The sequence below is a fragment of the Magnolia sinica genome, chromosome 1 (assembly GCF_029962835.1).
Source record: "Magnolia sinica isolate HGM2019 chromosome 1, MsV1, whole genome shotgun sequence".
In the NCBI taxonomy this organism is placed as follows: Eukaryota; Viridiplantae; Streptophyta; class Magnoliopsida; order Magnoliales; family Magnoliaceae; genus Magnolia; species Magnolia sinica.
In genome coordinates this window covers 72,756,001-72,777,265 of record NC_080573.1, presented here as the reverse complement: position 1 = coordinate 72,777,265, position 21,265 = coordinate 72,756,001, and the positions used below count along the sequence as shown (strand labels likewise).

At 38.1% G+C, this 21,265-nt stretch overlaps 1 protein-coding gene across 3 annotated transcripts in view; it reads left to right on the top strand.

Moving 5' to 3' along the window:
* LOC131250933 (ACT domain-containing protein ACR12) overlaps window positions 1-20,657 on the top strand; it is a 47,857-nt gene extending 27,200 nt beyond the window's left edge. For 2 of the 3 annotated variants that reach the window (XM_058251351.1, XM_058251337.1), the window contains 7 exons: window positions 3,566-3,660; window positions 11,356-11,440; window positions 11,542-11,601; window positions 15,573-15,628; window positions 16,885-16,990; window positions 17,063-17,131; window positions 17,593-17,986. In XM_058251351.1, coding sequence (XP_058107334.1) covers window positions 3,566-3,660; window positions 11,356-11,440; window positions 11,542-11,601; window positions 15,573-15,628; window positions 16,885-16,990; window positions 17,063-17,131; window positions 17,593-17,655 — 534 coding nt within the window. In that variant the 3' untranslated portion in view covers window positions 17,656-17,986. Of the gene's footprint in view, window positions 1-3,565; window positions 3,661-11,355; window positions 11,441-11,541; window positions 11,602-15,572; window positions 15,629-16,884; window positions 16,991-17,062; window positions 17,132-17,592; window positions 17,987-20,276 lie in introns of those variants that run through there. The other variant, XM_058251342.1, reaches the window with a different exon arrangement.
* Window positions 20,658-21,265: the final 608 nt, after the last annotated feature.

Sequence of the window (21,265 nt, the reverse complement as noted above, 5' to 3'; positions counted from 1 at the left end):
GAGAATTCAGGTTAGCAAACCGCTCTCCGGAACGGTCGTATAAGTCACCTCAGATTCTTCACCTTGGCCTCTTGCCGCGTGCTTCTACTAGTTTCGACCTGGTACTGATTGTCTAGATCTTACCAAAGTTACCCGTCCGAGATCTCAGCCAAGGATCTCGGGAAACAACTGTAACACGGGTCTGTCCAAGGTCTTCACTGAAGATCTCGAAAGATCACTGCGATACTCCCCGGACACTACAATACACTTCTACTAAATAGGGAATCCCCCTCTACGCCACCGCCCACATTCAGCTATAAATAGGAACGCCTCTAATGGTGAAAGATACGAACAATCCAACTCAGAAAACACACCAAAAAACGTTATGTTCTACTAGACCTAGCTTGCCTGTTTGACTTTGGCATTGGAGGGTCCCCTGCTGCAGCCAAGGTCTTCATCTTTGTCTTCTCTTGTAGGTACCGAGTGGTCTAAGGAGGACGTATAGATTTTTGCATCAACAGTTAGTATATGTAGTGTACTACATCTATAATTATTAATGGAATTTAACCACCAATCAAATTGAATTTTCAAAAAAATAAAATTTTTCATTTTAATTATTTTCTAATTAAAAATTAATTATATTTTTCAAAAAATCACCAAACTAGCAATAATGTGTAGCTTGGATTACATGCGTGTTTCATTTCATGTTTGGACATTAAGATTGCAACTGATTTGAGAAAATTTGTGGAAATTTTGAATTTTTCATAAAATTTCCACAAATGGACCCATTTTCCCCCCATATCCCAAAATTAAAAGTGTATGTGATGATGATTTCATCAAATACTCCTAAATACTCTAATATTGGGGCCAATTGACCTGTGATGGAAGTGAAATTTTGGAATTTTTTTTTTAAAAATAATTTTTAGTTAATTATTAATTTAAAAATTAATTTATGTTTTGGAAAATCCCACTAGGAATCACTAGGTTAGGTTACATACGTGTTTGATTTCGTGTTTGGATACAAAGATTGCAACTAACAAAATAAAAATAAAATAAAATAAAGAATAGGGGAAGAAGAAATCCAATTTTTTAAAACATGTTTGCCCATTCCTACTAAATCTTGTCATATTAATTTCTACTTTACCTTCCCAGAGGTCATTCTTTGGGAAACTTCATTTAATCATTCCGATGAATACCTTCCAATCTCCTTATTTTGATGATCTCATTGGAAATCATGTAAAGACAATTCCTACTGCATTTATCATAGTGATCTACAAACGATGAAAATCTCTCTTTTGCCTGCCTCTAACTCGATGAGTGGGGACACCAAAGCTCTCATTTTCTGCAATTTGGGAAAAATTGGGGAAATTTTGATATTTCCCAAAATTTCCCAAATCAGCTCAACTACCCTCAAGTCCCAAAATTAGAGTGTATGTCATGATGATTTCAACAAACACTCCTAAATATTTTGAAATTGGGGCCAATTGACCGTGATAGAAGTGGAGTTTTGAAAAAATGTTTTTTAATATTTTTAATTAAAAAATTATTATTATTTTTTTTTCCAAAAAACTTCCAAATTACTAAGAATCACTAGATCAAGTTTGACAAATGTTTGATTCGTGTTTAGACACTAAGATTGCAATCAATTTGGGAGAAACTGAGGAAATGTTGATTTTTTCCCAATTTCCCTTAGATTGGCCCACCCACATCCAAATCTTGAAAAGCTCCAAATTCATGATTTTTCATGCTAAACATGAAGAATCATGGATTTGCAACAATTTCCCATTGATTACAACCTAAAAACATGAGGAAAAAAAAATGAATCAAAACTTAAAGTACTCACCATATTGAAACCGGCCCCATGAAGCCTCTGATTGCGACTTCTCCCAAATGTGGAAGTTTTCCTTCCAACAATCTACCAATGACTAGTCGAAATCAATATAGAATGAAGTAGAAAGCGGAATTTTGCAAAAAAGAAGATTTTTTTTTTTTTTTTGAAAGGGGTGCGTTGCTGGGATTATATGTGTGATATTGACAATGTATCGATACCAATGTGGATACATTGAAAAAGCATAAAGAAGCATGTGTGATATTCAACAATATATCACGATATTATCTAGAAAGAGAGGAATGAGTGGTGCTTTAGAAATGGGAGGTCCATAGTGGATGGGGGTGATAAAGACAGTTTTAGGGCTTGTTAAGGATTAGGCCTCTCATGTATATGCAGCTAAAGCTGCTTCTTCTTACTCCTGTTCCTTTTTGTCTTCTTAGTGTGTAGTTGTATTCTTTCCTGCCTTTTGGCAGGCATTCTAATAAATTTTGCTCTCTTAAAAAAATAAAGAAAAAGAAGAAAAAAATGCACAATGTTATCTGCGACACCACTAATTTCAGATACTACAACCGGATGTCGTATTGCCAACTTGGGATAATTGATTTATCGGCCGATATTGGCGATACTGAACACACTGATCATTACCATTAGAAAAACCCAAATTAAAGATTGTTCCACTTCCATGGCTTTTCCGGACACGGTTAAATAATGGATAGCCAGGTAAAATATTTTAACTTACCTAGTTACACTTGTATGCAAACAGCCCATTAGATTACCCAAGCATTTTTCCTGCTCAATGCACCAAGTGATATTCCTATAGGTTGAAAAGTGTGGGCTGGTATTCTGTCAGGATAATGACAGCTGTAATTGCCACCACCATTACCGTTACCATATGGACCATAGCAATCGTTACAGCCTTTTTTAAAGCTTGTATTGGCCCTGTAACTGACCGTTGCAGCCAGGCTGTTATGGGTCATTCTTTCCCTAATGGCCATTATGACCCTGTAACGTGTAATGGTTACCGCCGTTATCATTAGGAATGGCTATCACGGCGATTACAACACACCATGTGTGGGGCCCACATGATGTATGTAGCATCTGCCCTATCCATCAGATGCACCCTTTCATGGTGTGAATGAGCCCAAAAATAAGGCCAAATCCATGACTTAGTGGGCTGCACTATAGGGAACGGTTTAGAGTGGATGCCCACCACTCTTGATTGTGTGTAGGGTCCATCATCGTGCGGTTCCGACATCCAACCTGTTCGTTGTGTGTCCAACCTGGATGTGGGAGCTGGCCAGGTTTCAGATCATTCCAAAAATCAAGCGGGCCCCATGAAATGAAATAAGAGGTTTGAGGCATGATTATGCACTGTTCTAAATGGTGTGGCCCAGATACCACTGATTTTTGGGAGTCCAATTTTCTTGGTGGGACTCGCCAAATGCATGGTTAAGATGCCACATACACATTATGTTGGGGCCACTTTGCTTAACCTCACAATTTCTGGTAGCAACCTTGTAGGAACATTTTCCTATGTATATTATATTTCTTTTCATTACTCTATTGAGGCGATATTCTCTAGAGCCTTAAAAAAAAACAATATCAAGTTGGATTTTTTGGGTGTATTATATGCCAGCAAAATTTGTACTTTCATGGTTTGGATAGCTCACAAAAGCAATTGTGTTCTCGAAGGATTATCTGTCTTATTTATATGGAGCATTATTAATCTCTGTTTACAACTTTACATGCTTGCAGATGAAGGCCCTCAAGGATTTAGGCTTAGATGTTGCCAAGGGAACTGTTACAACTGAGGCATCGGTTTTACGAACAAAATTTTTCATCACACGTCTGTGAGTATGCAATACACATTCTATCAGTTTTAATCTCTAGTATTATTACTTATTGAAATATATGGCACAAAAGGTCTCCTTGTATTGTACTCCTTGCAATGCTTGTTGAAGACCTTGATTATTTATTTATTTTTAATTTTTATGGTCTAGTATTTCTGATTGGACCATGAATGGGCTCATTAAGAGCTTGTTTGGATGTAAGCAAAGTTGTCTTCTAGGTGATCTGTTCTGGATAGGCTATTTAGGTCATGCAGTCTTGGACTAGCTATTCTGTTCATTGTTTATCAAACACCCCAGATTAGGGAGTGAAGATAGACTGTAGCATGCGTCACATGTTTGGAGCTTAAATATGGATGGTGTCACATGTGGCATTAACAGCGCATGTGCACATTTACACTTGTGGCACATGTGGGGTGCTTGAACTTGCATAATAAGGGGATAACTTATCCTTTTTCGCCCCCGTGCATAAATTAGTTGGACAAACCATGCAAAACTTGTGCCTGAAGGAATTTTGCTTGCAACCAATGTCTCAAGAAGCATAACAAATTGTCTATTATTGTTCCTCCAAAGTAGAAATGTTGTGATTCTTGACCTGTTTGTTAATCAGTCATGTGTGCAACTCCAAATGTGTTTATTGTTGCTTAGTTCTACAATGCTAAAGCATCCAAAGAAACCAGTGGAGACAAGGCTCTGGGTCAGAAGAACAGACGTAACATGGAACCTAGACTACATTTACTGGAGAATGGGCTGAGTTAGCCTAAATAAGATTTAGTAACACATAAATATGAGATGTAGTTACGAGCCTTGACAATTGTCCCAGCCCATCCAAACATACTGTCTAAAACCTATAACATGCACTCGCTGCTGATAACCTCAGTTTGGCATGGTGCATGGAAATCCATTGAATGCTAACTTGGGATCTGGTGATGACTTTCATCATCAATGATAAAAATGTTAGCTGAGCCAATAATGTTCAACTGCGTCAACTTGGTCTTTTCAAGTAGTTGGGTTGAAATAGGCAACTTATTGACTCAGCTGGAGTCACAGTAAGTCTGTTGAGTTGTTCTGAGTTTTGAAGAATTACCCACGTCTACACATCCAAGTCGGACGTCAGACTATAGTCAGTTTATCTTTGTTACTTTTGATGGATGAGGAATAGATTGTATGATTTGGGTTTTCATTCATTATTAGTGAGGGTGCTTTCGTATACATTCACCTCTCTCTTTTCTGTTTTCATCAAATAGATCATGTGTGATTTGGACATGCATGCTGCACACATGTAATGTATACTGACAACAATCAAGGAAAAATGTTTACTGCAATTTAATATTATAAACGCACTAGACTATTAGTGAGGGAGGATTTTAAGAGGCAATTGGGACAGTTTCAGGGATATTTTAGTCATTTTTTGGAAACATCCGCGAGACTTGGATGATGATGATCATCTATGAGGCTATCAAAGTAATTCAATGAAAAATGCATATTTTTACCTGAGGTTTGCCAGCCATCTGCGCAGCAATCCACACATGCCGCTTTACATGCTGTGGTGCATGTGCCAATATGGAACATGGACACTGGATCTGTGGAAAAATATCAGCCAAGATCATCTTATGAGACAGTCCAATCATCAGGTGCATTACACGTACAATATAATGTAGACTGCTGGAAAATTTTCAAAACAGTCTTCATGTGATCGATACCTCAAGAGGATATTGTGATTTGGCATTTGGGATCCCTCACGCTAATTCGTAGTTAAGTTTATGTATTGGAAGGTTTTGGAGGGTGAATCTAAGATCCTACATGGTGGATCTGGAAGACGAAAGTGCCTACTGTAGCTATAGCCTTTGCATGGCTGGCTGGTGGGATGGTATTCTTACGATTGATCTTCTTAAAAGAAGGAATATGATTCTAGTTAATGGATGCTGCATGTGCCCAAGGGATGCTGAAGACTGCAACCATCTCCTAATGCATTGCTCGTTGAGAGCGGCTCTGTGGAATTGATGTTTTCAATTCAGCAGCTTGTAGTGGCTTGGAGGCTATCCTTCAAGTTGGAAGTGCAAAGTGGTGTGGGATCTCTTTTTTGTGGCTATCCTTTGGACTATTTGGAGAGAAAGGCCTAGTCAAACTTTTGATGGTAAAAGTGACTGTCTCAGGCATCATGTCTCATGTCAACGCCTTTTTGCTCTTGAGTGGAGGCTTCAGGTTCCTTTCCTCTGCCCTCTTTGGTTGGTGCTCCTCTCTGTCGGTCTGAGATTTCTGATAAGCAGTGTAATGGTTGGTTAGCTTCTCTTTTTGTAAAATCTTAGTTTCCGATAAAAGGGAAAAAAGTTTTTCAAACCTGTCCATTGATTTTGTACAAATGGGCTGTCTGATGAGTCGAATTGTCTGATTTGTTCATTAGGTAATTGGATGTCCACTTTATGTATGGCTCATATACCCCATACTGCCATTCATGTGCCATATTGGTATGTGCATCCTGTGTAAAGAGATGTGTAGAGATATATATATGAGTCATGTTCATGTATATTCTATAGTCCTGCGGAGTACCATACTATCCTATGTTAATAAGATAGTGTTAGTCTTTTACTTTCTATAAGGTTAATTACGACATGGCCACAAAAATAAAATAAAGATCCCAATCATCACAAACAATTGAAATCAAAGCCCATTCTAATTTAGCCCTTCTAAAGTCCTCTGATGCTTCCCCATGGAGATTCCGAAAGCATTGGTTGTTCTGCTCTCAACAGGTAGTCTAGACCTCTAATGCTCGAGAGCCACTTTGACAAGCTAATGAACTCTTCCTCTTATTCCAACAAGTTCGTATGGAATAGAGGGTCCACACCACCTCAGAGTTGGAAGCCGAATGCAAAGAGTAATAGTGACACCTATATTCAGGGCCAAACTAGTCAACCTTAGGTAGTCTTCATGCAATCTTCTCTCACCCAGCCAAATGTCCTTCTAGAACCTGATTTTTTTCCCATCGCCTAGGGATCTGTCACATTTGGGGTTGTAGACACCCAGGTTTACACATCCCTATGGTAAAGTTTGATGGAGAGAATTCTTCAGAATGGGTCCAAGTTTGCAAATATTATCTATGAGAGACGAAAACTGGGATCTTTTGGATGGTACAGTGGTGGAGCCAAAGGTTGATGATCCTTCTCGTGCTGAAAGTAAGTAGATAATATGATAGTTATTTCATGGTTGCTTCATTATTTGAAGCTTGAAATTGGGGGTGTTCATGTATTGTGAGACAACAAAGGATAGTTGCGACTTGACTGCTGCGTCGTAGTCTAAAAAAATAAACGTTTTCTAGATTCAAAATATATTCCTTTCTACTATGCTAATAAAGCTAAGCTAATTAAAGAGACATTTGAATGCCTAAATATAGATATAGATATTGGGATGTCTCTTATTAATTATTAATGACTAATGAATCATCCTTTTATTTGTAATAGAGTAACGCTTGGATCCATTTAGGCACTTAGATATGAATACACTAGGTTTCACCAAAAAATTGTTTTGCGTCATGCCTGGATGGGGTTTTACAAGATTATAAAGGTCCAATGAGTGCCTCATGGCTATGTCATAATAGATCCGAACACGTGCCCCGAATCAACTTCCATATCATAATTGCTCCTTAGTTTGTTTTTGTTTGCTCTGACTTTATTCCCGACGAACGATCTCTACATGCTCTAGTGGAGTGGAAGAAGCAACACTTCGTTCCAAATAGACTCTGATCTCAGTTGAGTACCTTAGTCACTGATGCCCATATAGGCATAACAGGTGTTTGGACGAAAATGTGGGCAATGCCGCAAGCAGTGTTTTAAATAGTGGTAGCATGTTGCATAGTGTTCAACCCTTTGTAGCGTGTAGTGTAAGCTACATAATACTTTTATTTTTAAAAATTAAATATAGGAAAAATATGATAAATAGTAAGAAAAAAAAGCAAAAAATATAAAAATGCCTAAAATTGGTTTATTTTTCAAGTTAAGCATATTCAAATAAGTTAATAATTATCATTTATCAAAAGCCAATCCACATATAAATAGAGCTGGGCACAGAACGACTTGACTCGCTTGACTCGACTCGTCCGACTTGTTCTTACCCGGCTCGACCCCAATCGAATGGGTGAGTCGGTCTGAACTGAGTAGGCTTTCACCCAATCAGAATTCAAACTGAGTCGAGTTCGAGTTACCCAGTAACTCGACCTGAAACTTGGTCCAATCAGACTCGACTCAATCCGAAACCGACTTGACTCGGATTTGGGTATATATGTAATAAAAAAAATCCTAAGTTTTAGTATATCTAACCCTATACGCCGCACACGACCACGACCCGATCCCAAACCCTCTCTCCCTCCCTCATCCTCCTCTTCCAAGGTCGGCAACCGCCTACCACCATCACCACCCTCCTCCTCTCTATCTCTCCTCTCCACTCCCTCCTTCCCTCCTCTTCCAAGCTCGACAGCCACCCACCACCATCACCATCCACCCTCCTCTCTCTCTCTCTCTCTCTCTCTCTCTCTCTCTCCTTGATCTCTCAATCCAAATCAGTGCCAACTCGAACCGACTTGGTACTTGGATTAGTCCAGGCCAGACCCGGATTCGGATTGGTTCAGGCATGCTGGACTCGGTACTGAGTCGAGACAAGTTTGGGTCAGGCCTATTTCAAAACTGGATTGAGTCAGGTCGGCCCTAACTTGGTCCGACTCGACTCGATGCCCAACTCTACAAATAAAGTCCTAAGCCAAATCAAATAATGATCACGTTACCAACTTTATAAGCCACTTTATTTTTTTATTTAGTCAAACCGCTTTAATTAATAATGTCTAATTGAAACCAGAAGTCACAATTCACAAGTATGAAAAGAAATAAGAATCCCATAGGTTAAGAGTATTAAGTACAATACATAAGTCATCTATACAAAGAAGGGTTTTCAAAAACCCTCTTTTGAAACTCTTTTTCTTTTAATTTTAGTTTTAAAGGTTTTTTTTGCATGTGAGTTTCACACCAACTTTAGTAAAGGATCACCACAATTTTAAGTGAAAATAAACAGAAAGGTTTGGTTTTAACTTTAAGTTAAAGTAAACAGAAAGGTTTGGTTTTAACTTTACATTTTAATTATTTTTCTAAATAATATGAGTTCTACACTATTTTTAGTAAAAAAAAGTTCTCATCACTCTCTTCAAAAAGAAAAAAACATTGTAGCGTATGTTACAAATGCTACACACTACGATGTAGCATATGCATATGCTACAGGGGATTTACGCTATTTAGCTATGCTACGTAGCACTACGGCTACACTACGCAACGAGTGCTATTTGAAACACTGGCCACAAGGGCTGAGGCCAAATATAGAACTGGCATGAAGGTTTCAATTGGCTAGAGAGCCTAGTTTTGACAAGGTGAAAAGTCCGTGGAAATTATTACACTATGATTCTTGGGATGTGACTTGAGTTGGATTATCATTGACCCATTAGATCATGTTGTGACAAGGAACATAGGGCTAAGATAGAAGAGCAACATATCTCTGAACTTCTAGTGGGCTAGCAATGTTGAAAAGATGATTCATAAAGGTGATGCTAAGAGGATATTTTTGGACATGTTGTTTCTTTTGAGATTATAGTCAAAGATGTATAGGATAGTGATTTAAACTGTATTATGACACATCTACACTTGCAGATTTACCGCATACAGGTTTTAAATTGATAATATCATGATATATGACTTTTCTTTATGCATATTGATGGGAAATGGATAATTACATTGATGGGAAATGGATAATAACATTGATGGAAATTGACATAAGGAGTTTTTTAAAATAAAATTTCTGATTTTTTTTTAAAATTTTTTTAATCTTTTAATTTTTTTATTTTAAAGAATTAAGAATAAATCTTACGATTTACAATTCCATTTGTTATTTCATATGAATTTGATCCCTATTATGGTTTATGATATGATGAAGATTTTGACAATATTGCTAAGGAGGCCAATGAGTTGGTTTTTTCTCTTAAGAGGGACAATGAGGGTCACTCACTATCCGTGAATTCGATCCCTCTGATTTTCAATATGATTATGATTTTCACAAAGTTGCTAGGGAGGTTAATGAGATAGTTGTTTCTCTTAATAAATAAGGGAGGGATGCGAGTTGTTTCTCTTAATAAATAAGGGAGGGATGCGAGGGTCACTCATTATCCATTCCTTACTGCCGCTCCCCAAGTGATCATATCGTGTTGAGCTTTGCATTTCATAAAATTTTTAGTTATCAGAATCAAAGAGATTGAGATGGCTCTAGTAAGGAGGGAAACATTGATTGGGGTTGAAGATTCTGGAAAAAGGATGAGAGGAAGACCTAACACAACTTGCATTGAGGTGACGGTAAGGGATATGAAGGGACATGAAGGCTTGTCACTGAGGATGGGCCTAGGACATAATTCATGGCCGAATAGTATTTGTAAAGCTAACCCCAAATAGTTGAGGACAAGACTATGGTGGTGGTCATGATGATGATGATGTCATGCAATGTTTTAAATATTGACGATATCGGCTGATATATCCTACGATATATCTTGTATCCCACCTGTGCGATACTAAACACATAGGTGGTGCCGATATATCCCAAATGTTCAATTTGGTGAGTATTTTCAATTTTTGATCCTTTTTATTGAAATTATGCTAAATCAATGTCAAATGGCTGCAAATCCATTGGTTATTCATGTTTTGCATGAAAAATCATGGAGTTGAAGCTTTGATTTTTCGATATCCACAAGTTCTGACTAATTTAGAAGTATTTAGGCGTATTTGATGAAATGACCATTACATACACTTTAATTTCGAAATTCGAGTGTAGGTGGTCCGATTTGAGAAAAATTAGGGAAATTTTGAAATTTCCCCAATTTCTCACACATTGTTTGCAATGTTGCACTCCAAACATGAAATCAAGCATGTATGAGGGCTGATTTACTGATTTGTTAAGTCCTTGTCCATTTTCAGAAAATAAAAATATTTTTTAATTAAAATTAATAAAAGTTATTAAAAAAATACATAATTTTGAAATTTCCCTTCAACTAGTTGTCAATTGAGACTAATTCAAAGTATTTAGGAGTGTTTGATGAAATGATCATCACATACACTCTAAATGTTATGCATTTAATTTGAATATAGTTGCATTAGTTCAGTCAGACAACGCATAGCTTAGGACCCTATACAAAGGAAACCTATTATGTGCACTTCTTTTTTGAGATGATGTGCACTGTTTTTTTTTTTTTTTTTTATTTATTTATTTTATTTTTGTTTTTGAGATGTTATAATTTAAAATTGTGTATTAAGGTATTTTTTAACAATCCCTGAAGTTTCATTGAAAAATTCAACTATTTTCCCAATGTTTCCCCATGTTCTCCAAAAAGTGCAATAAATTACCCGATACAAATGATATATCCTGTGCGATAACCGATATGTATCTATACCCCAAGGATGTGATACGTAACGCGATACCGATATTTCAAACATTGATGTCATGATGTATCTTGGAAACTGTAGAGCAAGTTCCCCATGTTTTCTTAATCCTAAAGTGGATGTATTGGATTCTATAATGGCTGTTTCTTTATTTAACCATGTCAATGTTTTGAGAATTTTGTATTCTAGTTGTTTCCAATGTCTTTATTATCATTAAAGACGGATTTGACTAACATCATAGAGACACTGGGCGCAAAGTTGAAGACCCTGATATGTTAGAGAGAATTCGGCTCACCATCATTAATAACCTTCTCAAGTACCACCCGGTATGTGTACCTAATATGAAGTGTTTGTTTTCTTATTGTTGTCTGCTGGTGTTGATTTTATTTCTCTGTCTTGCCTTTTGACCTTCAAATTTCCTTCTCAGGAATCTAGTGAACAGCTGGCAATGGGTGAGGCTTTTGGAATAAAAGCACCCCAAAAGAAGGTCAGACTGTTCATAAAGCTTTTATGCCTTTTTTGTATCAAGCCTCCGTGTCCTGGGCTGCCTAGTCAGCTATATGATGGTTTATTTGGATGCCTTTCTTGTGCAAAGCAACTATCTGTAACTTTCATTCTGGATTCACTTTTTTGGGGTATCGTCCTTGTGCAGATATTGCGTTTATATACTAGATCCACTTTTCTGGAATCAGCAATTTGTCTTATCTCTTGATTGATTGGAATGTGAAAAATTAAAACTTAAAAATGAAAAAGAAGCAATACATGATGATCTTATAGTTCTATGAGATCATGTGACATGTTTTGATTTTAAGTCGATTTACTTTAAGACCACTTAAGCTTGGGAGCTTTTAATGCTCAAGAAAAAAGAATGAAAGAATGAAAGAAAGAAAGAACAAACCTTTCATTTTGGGAGGTATTATGTTTTGTATTTGGTAATATTAATTAGCTTCTCACCCTAAATAGTTTTTCTCTTGAGATATTATTAAATCTTCAGGGCCCTTTTGGTTTGGAAGTTCAATAGTTTATTGTAGTGACATGGGTTATAATTATTTTCCAGTATTTATTGGTACTCTCCTTGCCTCCCAGTTTGTAGGTAGAGTTCAACAAATTGACACGAAATGTGGACGTGACAAGTAACCACTTTCAGTGTCCGTCAGACGCTATCTTTTACTTACTGGGGTATACTTACTACATATACCTGACTGGCCCTTAATACTGGTACAAATCTTTCATTCACTCATAAGTGCTTATAGTTGTTATAGTGATAGAACATAACTGCAAGCACCTATGTGCTTTCACTAATAACAACAGATACAACTATAACACTCATAACTTTGTAATAACTCGCAAGCAGATGGATACGAATCCTGGGTTAACCTTGAACAGGTGAATGGCCTTCCTAAGTGTGGCATGACTATTATGAGCACAAGTGCACTTTGGAAAATGACATATCACTTCTCAAGAAATTGTAGAGTGGCATCAAAAGCCTAATGTATTCAGTGATGATTACAACTTACAAGTAAAACTTTATGTCGTTCTAGCATTTCTATAGGATATGGATTAAGATTTATATTTTGATTATTTAAAATAAATATTTTTTTAAAAACAAAAACTTCTAGGTGGAGCATGATATAATTCCTCATGGTAAGTTTGCCTTTCTAGGAATTATGTATGATACATGGGTTCTTCCTCATGTACAGCTGTGCCATAATGATTGAGGTACATATGCTGTGTAGTGCAGGTCTGTACATGCAAATGATCCTCCTCTTTTTGTGTGAGTACCATGCTGTTCCTCCCTCTTTTTAATGTTTGTTTTATTTTCAAGACGGAAGAAATAAGAAAAACTTGCATTTTTTTTTTCTTTAATTTTTATTGTTCCCTTTTGAAATGGGGGAATAGCCTAACTAAAGAAATAAACATTTTATAAATAAAAGAAAATAAGTGAAGGAATATGACATTTATCAGACATTGGAAACGTCAGGGCCTACTTGGTCCGTGGGATTAAATGGTATGGAATTGTATTAGATGGGATTAAGACCATTATTGCACAATGATTGCATGTCTGGAAATACCATGGTATTTTGGCCATCCAATTCCTATGTTTGGAATAAAATTCTTGCTATAGGAAAAACACTGAATTAAGCAAAACCCCGTTTGGTGGACAATGGAATAGTAATCAACGAACCAAATTCACAACGGATGTCGGTCACTTGTACATGTATATAACCAGAATGTCATGTGTAAAGGGCATATATGGATGGACGGCATGGATAAAACACATGCATCAATATGGGGCCCCCCATGTAGTGGATTTCAAAATCTACGGAAATCTTGCATGGGATAAAATGCAATTCCATCCCACCTAATCCCAACCCTTCTCGTCCTCCCCAAACGCTAGATGGAATTTGCAAGGGATCAAACGCAATTCCATCCCACCTAATCCCATCTAATACCATGCGCCAAACGCCCCCTTGGTGTTTATTAAAGCCCAGAGGGAGAGACCTAATAACTTCATCATTTATACAAGTGCTTTTACTTCCATAAAAGTAGTCCTATAAAAAGTAATAGCTTTTTAATGTTTTAAAATGGTTTACTTTCACTTTAATCTTTCTTTAATACAAATGTTCTAGTTTAGAAGTATATTGTGGGAGGATTTTGTTTTTCGGAGTCTAAACAATTGGATTTGACAAAATTTGTCTAGGAAAAGGAGTTTCGCCTGTGAATCATGTACACATCAATTTCAGTTTCTTTGAAATGGGATATAGAGTCATGTTACAGTATTTAGATGATAGTATCGAGGTGTTGGATATCGGTATTGTATCAGCCGATATAGGACAATATCATGGTTTTGTATCGTATCATATCAGCTGATACGAGAACTGTATCGTATCGCATTGGCCTAATGTGATATGCAAGCCTACACTAAAAAATGGGCTGTATTGGCCTGCATCGATTAGTACCCGTGAAGGCCCAAATTTGATTTATTTACTTCTTTCCATATTTTCTCTCATTATCTTTTTCTTTTTCATTTTTTTTTTTTTCACGCACACCCTCGCACGCCATAGTGGGATTTCACCACCTATGGGTATCGAACCCACGACCCCCTCGTCTTGAAACTCCTCATTAACTTTTTCTTTTTCATTTAAACAATGAATGAACGTTAGAAAGTCATTTTAGATTAGATCTAGGCTTATTTGGGGATCAAAACAAAAGATTTGAGTGAAATTGAATGAATTGAAGTAGAATGGACCAATGTTTTAAATAGCGTGTAGCATATGGCGTGGTGTTTGGCCCTCTATAGTGTGTAGCTTAAGCTACACAATCCTTAATAATTTTAATTAAAATAATAGAAAATATGATAAAATTTACAAAATGCATAATTTCTATGTGTTCTTGACAATGAATCTAGATCATCAACCACTTATTTCCATGTAAAATCTCTCTCTTTGCCTTTAGATGTCTCTAATGGTGACTTTTAAAAAAATAAAAAAAATAAAATAAAATTGAAACATCACAAATTCATGATATAGATCACAATTTGGATGGTCCGGATTGATCTAAGTGCTCTATCTACGATATGGACCACAAATTGGATGGTCCTGATTGGTTTAATGTAGTGCCATGTGTCATAGGTATAAGTCATCACCATTTTAAAATAGGTGTTAAACTAAAATGGAAAAAAACATTTTAAAAATGTGATTTTAGGTAGCTTATGCTATCCACGCTACATGTAGCGTACACTACATGCACTGTAGCTTATGCTACATACCTTGTAGCTTACGCTACCAGGGAATTATGCTACTTGCGTATGCTACGTAGAGTTTTCTCTACACTACACAGCGCTGCTGAAAACACTGGAATGGACTCTATGGGAAAAATCGGAAAGGAGGGTGACTATCCACTTATTTATTTATTTATTTATTTTTATGTTTTCATCTTCTTTTTGTTTTATTCAATGTAATGGGCACTAATTTACCAAATAATGCTTGATTTATGTTTCAGTTAGGGCTCATTTGGTTGACTTTCAACAAGTCAAGCTGACAAACAACATTCTTTTAAAAGAATGGTATGATACACCATTACATACATGTCCAAAATACAAAAATGAGATAGATTCTTGAATATCTTGTCTTTCCCTTTTAAATATTTGGCTTAAAGAAAAATTTCGACTGATGCGGGCCAATACAGGCTGACGTGGTGCCCATATTGTATCATTTTCAGCCAGGCTGATGCATCCCTTATACCTATATTCGGAACCATGGACAGTATCCTCACTTGTCATACATCCTAATTCAATTGTGATTCAAATGAATCACCCAAAGCGGAATAACTGTGTACAGTATTTCTAAAGTTCTGTTTATGTTGTGAGTGGAGTGTGTATCTATGACATAATGAGTCATCTTGCATATACAACTTTTATTTGTATTCTTGACTAGTTGACTTTCATTTGACTGACAGCTTGATGTTGACATTGCAACACACATACATGTTAAGGATGATGGACCCAAGAGAAGGTGTGTTGCATGTTAATAGTTTTGTGAGTTTGGAGCATTAATGTTTTACTTAATGGTGCAGTTCGATGCGCCATTGAACTGACTTGCAATTATTAGTCTAATAGTAGAAGAGAACTAATCACCTACAACCACTTGTAGGCTAACAAGACCTATGTGACATTTTTACAAGAATGTTTCCATAATAGTAGAAGAGAACTGATAACTTTCTAGCACTTGTGGGCTAACAAAATCTACAACACATTTTTACAACATTTTTCCCATGAAAATACATATTTTCAACAGCAAAATTGGGAACAAAAATCCAGAAGGCATTAAAAAAATGGATTGTAGCATACTACCGGTTGTAGGTGATCAGTTCTCATAGTTGAAATAACCGTTCTCCTTAGTGCTTGTAGGGTGATTGGGTTCCAACTTGCAATTATGTTACTTTCAAGTTGGACTTGGGAGAAGATAACTGTGAGTTCAAGGCTACTTGTTCCAGAATATGAGCAAACACCATTATTCTTCTGCCATTTTCACTCAATCAACCTGATTATTCGCAATTTAATTAACTTGTGCATCCAATTGTTGCCTTAGTTTCAGTGTTCACACTAGCTCTGCTGATGTTTTGTTCTGAGACGTGAATCATGCAAGAGCACTTGCTTATGAGTAGGCCTGGCCATGGATCGGGGTCAGCCAAAACCCCACTCATTAACCATTACCCAGTGACCCGACCCACTTAAAATTTCCAGAGCCTGAACCCGGGTCAACCTGACCCATTTGATTGCAGTCAGACTGGGCTCAACCAATCTTCCCAATACATTTAACTTTAATCTCTCATATTAGGCTTCTTTGCTGGAGTTTTCATGTATATGGAGCTCTCTATTACATGCTTATGGGATTTTGTTTTTCCATGACGCGTATGTTTCATCTCAACTACACACTTGCAAAAGAGCAATCACACGTGTATATAATACCTTCGTTTCGTGTTATGGGTTGGGTTGGGTCGGATTGGGGTCATTTGGCCTGGCCCATTGATTCAATATATGGATGGGTCTGGTTGTGTCGGCCTAATCCCGAGCCCAACCCATTAATCTAAATGGGCTACTTTTTGGCCCAAGCCCGACCTGCAACTAGACCCGACTTGGCTCGAACCTTGCTTTGAAGTGGGTCGGGCCAATCGACCCATTGCTACCCCCACTTATGAGATAGGCACTTGATCGAAGTCACACATATTTCTGTATAATCCCATTTGTTTGCTGATGTTTCTTGCCCAGCTTGCTTTACATAGAGACGGCAGACCGGCCTGGACTACTGATGGAAATCATCAAGATTATGGCTGACATCAACATCAGTGTGGAATCAGCAGAGATTGATACAGAAGTATGTCTTGAGCTTTCATGTTTTTGATGTTTTACATTTGTCTTGTAAACCCTTGTTTACGTTCTCTGGCAGGGATTGGTAGCCAAAGACAAATTCCATGTCAGCTACAGAGGAGCAGCACTAAACAGTTCCTTGTCACAGGTAAATGATTTCGCAAGAACCTGGCCTGCCAAACTGGCTGTACACTGAATTCAGAGAGAAATACTTGAGGCCTGTTTGGAAGGACCATCAAATCGATGCTGGTTACCTTAATATATTGAGTGGGAACCCATCTTCTTTGCATTTGGGACAGCAGACCCAATTAAGTGACACACACACACACCCCGCCAAAATCAATATTTAAGGCTGAGTGCATCTACAAACTGGCAACTTGCCATAAAATGGTCCCAAATCTGATGACTATGTAAATGGTTTTTATGATGACATTATTACTTAAAAATCTTCTATGAGGGTCTAAAAATGCAAAATTTCTTTTATTATTGGGCTCACTCACAGCCATTGCGTACATGATATGTTGTCATCTCACAGCGGAGGGCTGAAACTGTTATAATCCACTCTCTCTCTCTCTCTCTCTCTCTCTCACTCATATATGGAAAATGCAGGTTTTGACAAACTGCCTACGCTACTACCTTCGGAGACCTGAAACAGATGAAGATAGTTACTGATACTCAAGCTGAAGCAAGAGAGAGAGAGAGAGAGAGAGAGAGAGAGAGAGCTCGTTCCATGCTGATGTATTTTGTAACTGCCTGCTGGCAGTTGGTTTCACTTTGCAGGCATGTTCCAATTTTAAAAAATAAAAAAAAGCAGCAGTTTCTCTTTTCCGTTGTGTATTTCTGCATAGTCTGTCTATTTCTGTATGCATGTTTCGCCTCTTTGGCACTAAAAAAAAACAATGGAAAATACTGATGGTCTGTGAGGCAGTTGAGTGTGGAAGACTGGGAGAAATTGCAGATATTTTGCCTTCATTAAAGTGATCACAAGGTGTTTTTTTTTTTTTTTCCTTCCTGGCTCACCTTTCTTTCGTTCCCTCTCTAATTAAATACTACACGCATGCATACAGTGTGCACACGCACCTACACCCACTTTTGCTGCACATGCTTACACACATGTAAGAATTCTACAAGGTGGGCCTTATTGATCAACATTCTGGATTGTCCTAACGGTTGGATAGTGTGATCAGGAGTACCAGTGGACCCCACTCAATTGTGAGGCATCTAAAACCTTGTAAGGGGTGGTGCGCTATAACTGTGTCACACAAATATTATTCAGTTGAACTGGGATTACTAAATTGAGTTTCCATGAGTTTCAAACTCCAACTCTCTAAAACTATATAAACAAGGCTGGTCCCCAATACAACAGAATCTTTACAATATGGTACTCTAGTATATCTAATCTCCATATTCAATGCATAGCAGTCTTTTGCAATTCAGTTTACAGCAGGTATTAGAGAAACTCTGAGGAGTTTCAACACTAGGTCTTGGGTTCGATACCCATAGGTGGTGAAATCCCACCACCGCGTGCGACTATAGCAGATCAGTACAGGTTATTGAATCTGTTTAGGGCCCGTTTGGCCGGGTGGATTGGAAGGGATTGAATGGTATTAGGGTGGATGGCATGGATTTCTAGGTAATGATGGTGTTGTCAGTGGATTGTCTGGAGAACCATGGGATTGATATATCCCTGGATTGCTATATCCAGTCTGTTTGGCGCGCCCGGCCAATTCCGGTATTAAACCTTCTCATCCCTTCTAATCCCTCACACCAAACACGTCCGAGGCAAATTTGAAAGATTAGGGTGGATTTGATGGGATTTAACTGTAATGATGGTGTTGTCAGCGGATCGTCTTGAGATACATGGGATTGGGATCAGATCACCGACGCACGCCAGGCCAATCCCGGGATCTGACTTCCGATCCCTTGCAATACCATCCAATCCCTTCCAATCCGACCGGCCAAACGGGCCCTTCGGGGCCTGTTTGGACGGTGGAATTAGAAGGGATTAGGTGGGATGGGATTCATCTGGTTCCGTGCCAATTCCACTCCATGTTTGGGAAGAAATGGAAAAGCTTGGTATTACATTAAATGGAATTGCATTGGGTCTTGTGCCAATTTCACTAAATGTTAGCAAGTTATGTAGGTCCCACTATGATGTGTGGGTTATATCCGCACCGTCCACCCATTTATTAAGATTATTTTAGAGCATTGGCCAAAAAATAAGGTAAATCTAAAGCTCAAGTGAACCCCACCATAGAAAGCAACGGGGATTGAATACTTACCATTGAAAACTTCTTTGTGGCCACATAAGTTTTGGATCTACCTCATTTTTAGGCCCATGCCATAAAATGAGGTTACAAAACAAATGAACGGTTTAGATATAAGACGTGTGTTATTCTCAGTAATTTCAAATGATGGTGGGTATATCCATTCAATGTTCCACCGTATTATCAATAAAGCTCGGCATTAATCTTATCCCATGCCAACAGGAGACAATCCCTGCAATGGGTAATAATTATGTTTTTTTTAATCCCATCCCAAGTAATCCCTTCTAATCCCACCGCCCAAACAGGCCCTTAGTATCTCTCAGGCCTGGATCTGAGTTATATTCAATTAGACCACTCAAGTCAGGTCCAGACCTTTGATTTTACTACTGAGATTGGGAATCCGGCATTACTGGTCATCTCATCCATCGATAGCTGAATTCCAACCAACAACAGGGGATAAAAACCTTTTAGGCTCATAGCTGCCGGGATTTTATTTTCTATTTTTGCCAAAGAAGAGAGGGGTTTCGAATCCTTTACCTGCGTCCCAATCAGGGCAGTGGTCGACCTTCGATTTAACAACCAAAGGAGGGAATTGAAATCTCTCTTTCCTTTGCTCCGGCAACCCTGATTCCAATGTCCGTTAGCGCTGTCATTGCTCATGGAGGTCGCGACAGCCATTAATGGTTTCCATTCCCGCCCGAACAGAGATGGGTTTCTTCGAACCCTTGCATATCATTGTCGTGGTAGCCATAAATCCTTTGTATTCCTCTGTTATGCGTCGTTTCCTTTGGTGGATGTCTGCGTACGATACAATGAATCCTTTATAGCAACCCTCCTACGGAAGCTGAACTCCGACGGATGCAATGACATCAAGATTTCACGGGCGTGGGATGCCGGATTCCAGCAAAAGTGAAGGCTAGTTTGGGGCTAGCGTTTCTAAACCTTCTTCACAACTACTCCTTCCATGATGCTGGCGGTAGCTATTAATGGCGCTTTGGAACGATGGCTGTCATCTTTTTCTGGCAGCCGTAGGCAGTGGCTCGGCTTTCGACCGAAATTGAAGCGGGATTCCGAGCGATTCTTCGGTCATCATTGGTGAAGACCAGCCGAGATTCCGGCGATCCTTTTGGCGACAACTGCTGGACTGAGCAGTGGGCCCTGTAAGCGGAACTGGCAATTGGGCCCGATCATGTACTTGGCTCACAATGTCGGGCCTTGGGCCCATATCTGTTGGGCCTTATCAATGGGTTTTTTTTTTTTTTTGTTGGCATGTTTCAGGTTCTGATGATGGTCTTTTGCCTTAGACCTGCCATTTATCATGTGTGCATGCTGTTGGAACTGTTCATTGGATGGACGTTTAAACATCTAGATTCTCTCTAATGAACCCTAATCATCCGATCATGACAATCCATTTTCATGGACCATAAAGTAGAATCTATCCATCCATTTGCATGACACCAAATGTTTTCTATCCAAGATGCCTATCTTGTGAATTTTAAACCTAAATTAAGGATTCTCAGTGATGATGATTAGATTATATACATAATTCATAGGTAATTTGTTGAGGGCATGATCAAAATCATAGTTAATCCGTTGGGCCAAATCAGACTAATTCATAGTTAATCTGTTGAAGGCATGATTAAAATTGTAATCTTGAGTTCAAATTTGTGGAATTGAATCCGGTTGTTTTAGCCACCATAGTGACCTCGATCGGTGAATTCTTTTACGAATCAGGACTTGTGATAGTGGGATTCGAATAAAGGATTGCATAAAGTTGCATTTACATTCAATGCGAATAATGACGAAAATGCAGACAATCACTGTTTGGCAGTATGGAGTAAACGGTGTTGGTGATGTAAAGTTGAGACACTCATCTTACCCGCGGATATTGAGTATCCTAGATTTACACAATTGACATCACATAGCTTTATGCTTTGGAGAGTCACTTGCATGTCATGACTACCTCTCACAGGAGGAGTCGTGATGATGTAACTAATCCTCACCATGATTGAACA